General features: G+C 38.5%; 1 protein-coding gene across 12 annotated transcripts in view; it reads left to right on the top strand.

The window, feature by feature from the left end:
- synj1.S (synaptojanin 1 S homeolog) overlaps positions 1-11,283 on the top strand; it is a 63,928-nt gene that overhangs the window by 4,734 nt on the left and 47,911 nt on the right. For all 12 annotated transcript variants that reach the window (XM_041583407.1, XM_041583404.1, XM_018248881.2 and 9 more), the window contains exon 2: positions 5,292-5,444. In XM_041583407.1, coding sequence (XP_041439341.1) covers positions 5,321-5,444 — 124 coding nt within the window. In that variant the 5' untranslated portion in view covers positions 5,292-5,320. The remainder of the gene's footprint in view (positions 1-5,291; positions 5,445-11,283) is intronic.

Raw genomic sequence — 11,283 nt, 5'->3', positions numbered from 1 at the left:
ATTGTTGTAATTCAGCTTTATTTGAGGGTTTTCTAGCATGAACCGCCTTTTTAAGGTCATGCCACAACATCTCAATAGGATTCAGGTCAGGACTTTGACTAGGCCACTCCAAAGTCTTCATTTTGTTTTTCCTTAGCCATTCAGAGGTGGATTTGCTGGTGTGTTTTGGGTCATTGTCCTGCTGCAGCACCCAAGATCGCTTCAGCTTGAGTTGACGAACAGATGGCCGGACATTCTCCTTCAGGATTTTTTGGTAGACAGTAGAATTCATGGTTCCATCTATCACAGCAAGTCTTCCAGGTCTTGAAGCAGCAAAACAACCCCAGACCATCACACTACCACCACCATATTTTACTGTTGGTATGATGTTCTTTTTCTGAAATGCTGTGTTACTTTTACGCCAGATGTAACGGGACGCGCACCTTCCAAAAAGTTCAACTTTTGTCTCGTCGGTCCACAAGGTATTTTCCCAAACGTCTTGGCAATCATTGAGATGTTTTTTAGCAAAATTGAGACGAGCCTTAATGTTCTTTTTGCTAAAAAGTGGTTTGCGCCTTGGAAATCTGCCATGCAGGCCGTTTTTGCCCAGTCTCTTTCTTATGGTGGAGTCGTGAACACTGACCTTAATTGAGGCAAGTGAGGCCTGCAGTTCTTTAGATGTTGTCCTGGGGTCTTTTGTGGCCTCTCGGATGAGTTGTCTCTGTGCTCTTGGGGTAATTTTGGTCGGCCAGCCACTCCTGGGAAGGTTCACCACTGTTCCATGTTTTTGCCATTTGTGGATAATGGCTCTCACTGTGGTTCGCTGGAGTCCCAAAGCTTTAGAAATGGCTTTATAACCTTTGAAATTGAACTCAGGTGTGATAAACCACAGTTAAGTTATTTTTTAACAAGGGGGGCAATCCCTTTTTCACACAGGCCAATGTAGATTTGGAGTTTTTTTTTCTCCCTTAATAACGTAAACCTTCATTTAAAAACTGCATTTTGTGTTCAATTATGTTATCTTTGACTAATAGTTAACGGTTTTTGATGAGCAGAAACATTTAAGTGTGACAAACATGCAAAAGAATAAGAAATCAGAAGGGGGCAAATAGTTTTTCACACCACTGTATATATATATACACACACAAAAGCCATACCTGTAATTTAAGGCTATAGTTGTCCTTTGCATTATAGCTAGAAGACTGTTAGTTGAGCTGTCGTTTGGACAGGAGTCCAAATCTTGTATCTTCTCCATTGTGGTGCTGTGAGACAGTTGCATGTGTAATTGGGTCTGTTACATGATAGATCTGTTCAGGAGGCAACTCCCTGGGGATATTGGGGCATGTGTATATCTGTGCTGTTATTTATCTCCCCTTTTCTGAGTGAATATTTTGGTTTCCTATTCTGCATGCAGGAAAATGCCTGATTGTTTTTCTTGTCTTTGCTTTTAAATGTGCTCAGTGCTCATAGCACAGACAGCATAAATGAAAAATAGTATAAACCTGTATTAACATTCCCTGGTAAAGTGACTCCAGCACCAAAACCAGCACAAAAACCCCAAAACCTAAAATCATACAAAGAGGTGGAAATAGTTCTAAAAGAGCCAGCATGGAATGAAAGCCTGTGGCTTAAGTACAATATGTAATTGTTTACCAGGAATCTTCTTGTAGAGCCATGATGAAAAGGTATTAAAGGAATGGGCTTAGGATATTCTCCGTTGCTTATTGTGATATTTGAGACTATATTGCAGTGGTTCTGAAAATGTCAAGCTGGCTCTCCTTGGTGTGCCTCTAGCAGTAGTGGGAGGTCCAGCCTGAAGAACAATTATAGTGACTTTTGTGCAACATGCCTTTTAGAGCACAAAGATGTATTATTATCCATTATTTATATTGAGCAGCTTTTACAGAGATTTCTACATCATTCCCTGTCCTGATTGAGCTTACAGTCTTAGGTCCCTATCATTTACACATTATGGTCCGTTTAATTAGAAGGCTGTTAAGCTGCCTGTATATTTTTTCAGCATAGAAGGAGACTGGAGTACCTAAAGGAGGCCCACAGGGAACAAATTCCACTCGGCTAGCATCCAGGCTTGAATTGAACCTTCGATCACTGTGACATATAGCTACTCCAGTGGACAACTTAGCCTGGTTAGGGTAGAGGCACACAATGCTATTTGGAAGAGATTGGTTGCCCAGCGACAAATCACCTCTTCTTCGGGCAACTTATCTCCCCAAAATGCCTTCTCACCAGCTAGAATATAAGTCGCCGGCGGGATGGCACTCTGAGCGCTTTGCTTTCCAAACTTGCCCGAAGTGAGTCAGTTTCGGAAAACAAAACGATCCGAGTGCCATCCCGCCGACGACATACATTCTAGCCTGCGGGAATGTATTGCAGGGAGATTAGTCGCCCGAAGAAGAGGCTATTTGGTTAAGGTGAGATGAGCTAAAACTAGTCAAAAAGCCCTTGACATGCAATATAAAGCCTTCTAAAAACTGAAGGTATTTACTTGCTTTGTGTCATATACATAGCACCGCCTTAACACCACAAATGACAGTTTAACTCCAGTAAGCCCATAGTGAAGGTCAACTGGGGTAAAATGAGGAGCCCACATATATTTACTACTACTACCTAGATATTTTGAAGCTATTGATGACAGTGTTTCCGTGAATTTGGAACCTTATTACTTTTGCCTGTGACCAGATGGTCCCAGGCTTCTGTGTGTCAGATATTGACAGCTATACATTTGAGGATTTAAAGGGGAGGACCACCTATTTTTTTGTCTTATAATGATAGAAAATGATAGCTAGCCTAGAGAGAACAACTCGATATAACAGAAAACTGAATTTTGGGGTTAAAGACTACTGGATGTTTTACCAAAGGTTCACTGTATATCTATTGGATACTTGTATAAAATCATAAGCATGATGTTATAACCTGGAAGAAATATGTGTCTACTAGGGATGCACCGAATCCAGGATTCGGTTCGGGATTCGGCCAGGATTCTGCCTTTTTCAGCAGGATTCGGATTCAGCCGATAAGCAACTTTCCAATACACATTAAACCTTTGCAATGTCTTATTTTATGTAAATGAAAATGTCCTATAGTATTTCATTCTCAGTTTGCCTCGCAACAGAAATCAACTCCCCTCTAGCCAAGACTACAATTCCCATAATGCCTTGTAAACTTCTGTCCTTTATAATTTAGTTATTAGAGTAAACTTTAGTGGGATTATTTTATCTATTATAATACACGACTAACACAGAGTTGTTGTCCAGTATGTTTACAACTGTTCTCTCACCGCTCAGATTTTTAGTTTATGTTGTCTGAACAGGCATCTTACAGCTATTGAAAAAATTATTTGGAGCAGGCACTCAATGAAGGCAATCTGCCAGCGGGCAGATAAATTTCAAAGTGAAAAGTTTATTGTGTCCACAGCCTTACGCGTTCCGTGATAAACACTTAATCATAGGCCTTACAGCTATTATTTAATAAAAACAACAACGTGCCTAAAAGAAATTTATTAAAGGAATACTGTCATGGAAAAATTTTTTTTTTTCAAAATGCATAATTTAATAGTGCTGCTGCAGCAGAATTCACACTGAAATCCATTTCTCAAAAGAGCAAACAGACTTTTTTATATTCAATTTTGAAATCTGACATGGGGCTAGACATTTTGTCAATTTCCCAGTTGCCCCAAGTCATGTGACTTGTGCTCTGATAAACTTCAATCACTCTTTACTGCTGTACTGCAAGTTGGAGTGATATCACCCCCCAGCAGCCAAACAAAAGAACAATGGGAAGGTAACCAGATAACAGCTCCCTAACACAAGATAACAGCTGCTTGGTAGATCTAAGAACAACACTCAATAGTAAAAACCCATGTCTCACTGAGACACATTCAGTTACATTGAGAAGGAAAAAGAGCAGCCTGCCAGAAAGAATTTCTCTCCTGAAGTGCAGGCACAAGTCACATGACCAGGGGCAGCTGGGAAATATGTCTAGCCCCATGTCAGATTTCAAAATTGAATATAAAAAAATCTGTTTGCTCTTATGAGAAATGGATTTCAGTGCAGAATTCTGCTGGAGTAGCACTATTAACTGATGCGTTTTGAAAAAAACATGTTTTCTGATGACAGGATCCCTTTAAATGTTTTCAGTGCTTTTAAAGTTATTTGTAAAAAAGATTGCTCCCGGTTGTTACTATTAACTATGCTGCAGAAGTCTGAATTCCCCAGCAAAGACAGGTCTGTTAATCAGCTGCCTTGTCTTACCTTGTATAAACCGTCTGAGCCTCCAGGGCAGAGAATAGAAAGGGACACTGCTTTCAATAGCAATACCTTAATATTTTTTTGGGTTGACAATCTCTTTACAACTTGATACAGTGGGTCCGTATAATATTCTTGAAAGAAGGTCAGTTAATTAGCTGACTTTGGTATCTTCCCCCTCCCGCCAGTAATCACAACCGACAGTTAGGGGATAGGCCAGGCAGATACTGTATTAAATACATTGCAAATAATTGAAGTAAAACTTTGATAATGTGCAATGAATGAATATGGGAAAATTACTTCGAAATACATTTTGTTTCACTAGGCAAAATTTTATTTTTAGGTTTGTATCAGATTCAGGATATTGAAGTAGATGATATTTCACACCTCCCTTCCGGCCGCGAACAAACAAAGAAATACAAATGTATCTTTGTTGTTGTTGTTTAGAACAAAGAATAAAGCCACCAAGAAAAGAGATTACATTTCATTTCCCTTAATGTATAAGGATAGGGATTACTGTGTGTTCAGAGATACATCTACTCTATGGTCTATGACTAATTTCACTCATGATACCTTTAAAATAGGTTTCCTGCGGATACAACTGTGCTATGTTTTAAAGGCACATGCAGCTTGCTTGATACAAACAATTCTAACTGTTTTAAAAATTGGATTTCTTTAACTTTCACACAGTGTATTTACTTATGAAATTATTTTAGTTATGATTGGTGCCCTTTAAATGCAGTGTATGCCAGATCCTTTCCAGCTGTCCATATCATATCCTAGTTTTATGTTCTGCTGTAGCTGAAGTCTGTATAGTGCCCTGAGATTCCCTGGTAGATCCAAAGATAACATTCTCCTCCAATGGGGACTATTGCATCTCCTCTATGATTTTGCCCTGTCACTTTATGTAATGAAATACGCAGAATATTTAGTAATATCTGTCTAAATTGCCTGGAAAATATGGATCTTTTAATTCCTAATAAGTAACATTGAGTAATACTCTTCCCTAAACTTTTCAGTTTACTAAAAACGTACTCTTTCTTGCAGGGCGTATCATCCAACCGCACTCAATCATCATGGCTTTCAGTAAAGGATATCGGATCTTTCACAAATTGGATCCACCCCCGTTCAGTGTCATTGTGGAGGCAAGAAACCGAGAGGAGTGTCTTATGTTTGAGTCTGGAGCAGTTGCAGTTCTGTGTAAGTTCATGTTTCTTATCAGACCCCAGTTGTGTCACTGCCTATGTGTTCTTGGGCTTCACAGAGGATCACGATTACAGCCTGCAATTAGATTTATCCACTTAAAGGAACAGTAACACCAAAGAAATTAAGTGTTGCCCTGCACTGGTAAAACTGGTGTGTTTGCTTCAGAACCTGTATTGTAGTACTATATGCCCTCATGGCTACACAGCAGCTTGTTTATATAAACTATAGTAGTACTTATCTGTTTTCTACTGTATATCCTGTACTTGAATGGCTGCCCCCTTGGCTACACAGCAGCTTGTTTATATAAACTATAGTAGTACTTATCTGTTATCTACTGTATATCCTTTGCTTAAATGGCTGCTCCAATGGCTACACATCAGCTTGTTTATATAAACTATAGTAGTACTTATCTGTTATCTACTGTGTATCCTGTGCTTGATGGCTGCCTCCATGGCTACACAGCTGCTTGTTTATATAAACTATAGTAGTACTTATCTGTTATCTACTGTGTATCCTGTGCTTGAATGTCTGCCCCATGGCTACACAGCTGCTTGTTTATATAAACTGTAGTAGTACTTATCTGTTATCTACTGTGTATCCTGTGCTTGAATGGCTGCCCCCATTGCTAAACAGCAGCTTGTTTATATAAACTATAGTAGTACTTATCTGTTATCTACTGTATACCCTGTGCTTGAATGGCTGCCCCCATAGCTAAACAGCAGCTTGTTTATATAAACTATAGTAGTACTTATCTGTTATCTACTGTATATCCTTTGCTTAAATGGCTGCTCCAATGGCTACACAGCAGCTTGTTTATATAAACTATAGTAGTACTTATCTGTTATCTACTGTGTATCCTGTGCTTGAATGGCTGCCCCCATGGCTACACAGCAGCTTGTTTATATAAACTATAGTGGTATTATCTGTTATCTACTGTGTATCCTGTGCTTGAATGGCTGTCCCCATGGCTACACAGCAGCTTGTTTATATAAACTATAGTAGTACTTATCTGTTATCTACTGTGTATCCTGTGCTTGAATGGCTGCCCCTATGGCTACACAGCAGCTTGTTTATATAAACTGTTTCTGAAGCAAGCACACCAGTTACACCAGTTATAGTGCAGAGCAACACTACATTATATTTTTATTACTTTAACCCTTTAAGTGCCAGCAGAATTTCACATTTTGGTTACGCGAAATGCCAGCCGTTTTTGAAACATTTTGTGCTCTCTCACTTTAGGGGCATTTTCTGAGGGGAAACCTATAGTTTACCTAGGAAAACTATACATTGTTTTTTTCGGTAGAAACTGAGCTTTCTAAATCTGCCTGAGTTTTCATGTATTTCCACCTGTGCAAAAAAATTTATAGTGCTAAATACCAAAAAAAAATTACCATTTTTCATCGTATATCAATTTATACCAGCAAAATATTTCATTTTTTTCAACTGATTTGGAAAGCCTTATGTCTCTCGAACATGCCAATACCAGATATGTATAGTTTTATGGAGATTTAGGATTTCTGTACAGCAAAAACTCCCGGCAGTATATTACCGAATTTTGAAAGCACTAGGGCAGAAAACGGCATGCTTTAGATTCCAAGGCAAAAAATCCTGAAACCGTAGGTTTACCCCAGAAAACCATACATTTTTGAAAAGTACACATTCTGCCGATTACAAAATGGGTAACTATGTCTCTCTACTCCCAACTACCAAACATAAAAGCTTGTCTGAACATAGCGGTTTTTCAACAAAAAATTCAAAATTCTGAAAAATCATTTCAAAGGTTTTATTTTGCTGCTCCGCATATCCCAAACTATATTAGGTACCAAGAAAAAGCACCTGAAATATGATTGCCGGGGTCCACTGAACAGTTTGATACCCATTATGCATAGGTTTACCAAAGTATCTGGCATGTAGAGACACCAATATGTAGTTAGCACATCCAAATTGTTCAGGACTTTACTTCAGCTACTGAGAAATCAACACATTGACTGCATTTTTTGTGGGGTAAAAACACAGAAATATATGTTTACCCCCCAAACCCATACATTTTTGGAAAGTACACATTCTACTGAATCTAAAATGGGTACCCATGCCTTATTGCTCCAAACTACTGAGTCGCAAGGCTTTCCCAAAGTTGTCGGTTTTGGTGAAATATCTGAAAATTGCCTCAAAGCTTCAACTTCCCAGCACCATATCACTCATGTGTCATTACGTACTAAGAAAAAGCACCCTAAATATGATTGCCAGGGTTCCTCTGAACATTTTGGTGGCCATTGTTCATAAGTTTACCAAAGTATATGGCATTTAGAGGCCCCAAAATGAAGTTAGCACATACAAATTGTCCTGTGGGTAACTTCATCTAATGAAAAATCAACACATTGACTGCATTTTTGTGGGGTAAAAACACAGAAATATATGTTTACCCCCCAACCCCATATATTTTTGGAAAGTACACATTCTACAGAATCTAAAATGGGTACCCATGCCTTTCTGCTCCAAACTACTGAGTCGCAAGGCTTTGCCAAATTTAGCGGTTTGGTGAAATATCTGGAAATTGCCTCAAAGCTTCAACTTTCCAGCATCGTATTGTCCATGTATCATTACCAGCATAAAGCATCCTAAATATAAACATATGGGTCTACTAAACAGTTTGATGCCCAATGTGCATAGATATACCAAACTTTGTGGCGCACAGAGACCCCCAAATGACAATATGTATAGACATTTTCACGGCTGACGCGCTGGCTGCTTCAATATAACCACCTGGTGTGTGTATTATGCAACATTAGACCCCCCTAACAGTACAGAGACCCCAGAAAACCATATATTTTCAGAAAGTACACATTCTGACGAATCCAATATGGGTAAATAAGTGTTTCTACTGCAAACTGCCAAACTGCAAAGCAATGCTGAACATAACGGTTTTTATCAAATTTCGAAAAATCGTCACAAAGCTTGAATTCTACCCTATTATATGCCACACATTTCGTAACTTATCAGCATAAAACATCCTAAATATGAACGCCAGGGGTCTACTGAACACTTTGATGCCCAGTATGCATAGATATACCAAACTATGTGGCGCACAGAGACCCCCAAATGGATATATAGTAGATAAAATTTACAAGGCAAAACAAAATAAGGCAGTAAAGAGTGAAATGCAAAAAAATCCAATAAAACCACAAAAATCAATGAATCACAGTTTGAATATTTTAGATGGGCCAAACAGGTTATACGGCTAGAAACAAGTGAACACAACATACGCAGAGCTGAAAATGCAATAAAATGGCTAAAAATTCAATAAAATGGCCAAAAATGCACCAAAATACCCAAAATTGCAATATAATCACCGAAATAACATACAAAAGATATTGCACAGTACGGTTAGCGAATACGCTATTCGTAATGGCAATAAAACATTTTTTTCAGCCAAAAAAAGAGACGATGCGATAAGAAAAAAAAAAAAAAAGCCACAATGCCATGTATGTGCGTGTGTACAAATGGTAAATTACATGTTATGTGCGTGTGCACGTGTGTGTAAGTGCAGTGAGTGTAAGTGACCCCCCCAATCCCCAAAAATGTATGTGTAAGTGTGTGTAAGTGTGAATCTAAGTGTGTATTACTGTAATAAGTGTGTGTTGGTGTGTTTGTGTGTGTAATTGTTGCACTAACCTGAAAAAGTCGCTGGAGACTGTTGCAGACGATCAGGAAGAGCCCCTGGAAGAGATCTGCGACGTCATCTGTGTCCCTGTGCTGTGGGGGCGGAGATCTACGGTGCGGTGTAGGCTGCAGCAGCAGGACACGTAAGTAACACGTGCCTGCTGCTGTTTTTGGGCCCCTGGGCGATCGCGCCCCAGGGGCCACTCGATCCCCTGCTCTGCTCGTTTCTAGGGGCAGGGGATCGTGAAGGAGCGGAGCGAGCGGCTCTAACAGCCGCTCCTCCGCTCGCAAACCCGGAAGTGCTGCAGAACGTAGAATCTACGATCTGTGGCACTTTGGTCCTTTGATCCACAGAACGTAGATTCTACGTTCTGTGGCACTTAAAGGGTTAAAACCCTCATTTTTTTGTTGTTATTGTTTTTATAACTTTAAAATTTAAGCAAAACATTGGAAAATTGTGTATCACATGGAGCAAGTTATTGTTTTATAATTTTTTTAAGAGTTATAAATATTTTAATTCAATCCATGTTATGTTTCTCATTACTCATGATATGTTTCTTCATTCTTTATAAACAGACCTTCCTTGGGCAACACTCAAAAGATGGATGTATATAAAACTGTACTTTAAATAAACTGGAATAAAGCTGAAACATTTTCCTTTAAAGGACTATTGAGTAGCCTCACACAGGCAGTTGGAATGCATATTGGTTTCATAGGCAATCAGATTAATCTTTCTGGTTCTAAACTGTGCTTTCTTAAAGGGGACCTGTCACCCTAAGAAATAATTTCAAATTCTTTTCTATCATGTTAGTTGAGCAAAATAAATTTTACTTACACTGTATTTATTATTTAAATTTTGTTTCCTTCTGTTTTGGAATTATACAATCACAGCAAGCAGGCAGCTGCCATTTTATGGACACGGTTATTAAGGGAAATTGTGTATCACCCCAAAATCTTGTATATGAACCAAAATGAGGGACCTAATGGCCATGTGCAGGGCCCTACACAATTATAAAGCCTGAGGAGGGAAGGGGGAATGTGAGGAGAGCAGTGACATGCAGAAAGTGCTGAATGGAAAGTGAAAGTAATTGTCTGCCCCTCCTCTATGCCACGGGCATAGAGGCGGGGCAGGTAATATTTGATTGACAGTTTAGATATTTAAACAGCTTTATAACAGATATGGATGTTTTAATAAAAAAAAATTTTGGGGTTCCATATTTAATTTGGAAAGGACTTTCATTATGCAGTTTTTTATGTGTAGGTGACAGGTCCCCTTTAATATCTTGCTTCGGTGGGAATCTACGTTTATCTAACATTTAGCAAAATATCAGCTATTTTTCTACTTGTGCGTATATTGTTTGAACTGAGAATGTATATATTGGCCTGTATAAATAATATTTATTTGAAAAGTATAACCTGTTATAATACACAAAAGCCATGAATATCCTGTAAATTATATCCTTATAAACGGTGAGTTCTGATGTCATCAGTTATAAACGGTGAGTTCTGATGTCATTTCTGTCACATGACTCATTGAAATTTGTGTATTATAATAAATAAAGTACCCCCAGTTGTAAAATATGAGGATATTAGAAGTTACCTCGGAGTTCCATGACCTGTATAAAAACACTCGGCCTTCGGCCTCGTGTTTTTATATGGTCATGAAACTCCTCGGTAACTTATAATATCCCTATATTTTACAAGAGGGGGTACTTTATTCACTATATAAACTACTGTAGCAATTTGTGCTGAAAAATTAATTGCTCCCTTTCTATTCCTTGGTTCTGAATCCTGAAACATTGAAACAGGAGTTACCGGTAGGTCTCCTCCTGGAGAGGGGAAAAAAATATTTTTTTTTTTAGATTATGCTCCAAAGTTGGTAAAAATTCAAATCCAAAAATACTCCTGCTAAAACTTGTCACCATCATGTAGAAGTGAATGGCAGATGGTCCCTTTAACAATTGGAACATGGTTTTTTACCTTCATGTTTCTCGTTGATTTTCATTCGATAATCGGAATTATTTGAGTCTTTCGGGCGTGAAAAAGTCATGTTTTCAGGGCATCCATTCGAAAAAGTTCCACAATTCGAATTGATACTTGATTTTCTTGCAACTTTTTTACACCAATTTTATTTAAAATAATTATCGGTAAATTTAGGATATCCAGGTTTGGG

Source organism: Xenopus laevis, chromosome 2S (genome assembly GCF_017654675.1).
Source record: "Xenopus laevis strain J_2021 chromosome 2S, Xenopus_laevis_v10.1, whole genome shotgun sequence".
Lineage (NCBI taxonomy): Eukaryota > Metazoa > Chordata > Amphibia > Anura > Pipidae > Xenopus > Xenopus laevis.
The sequence above is the reverse complement of the archived record's forward strand: the minus strand, read 5'-3'. Positions and strand labels throughout refer to the sequence as shown.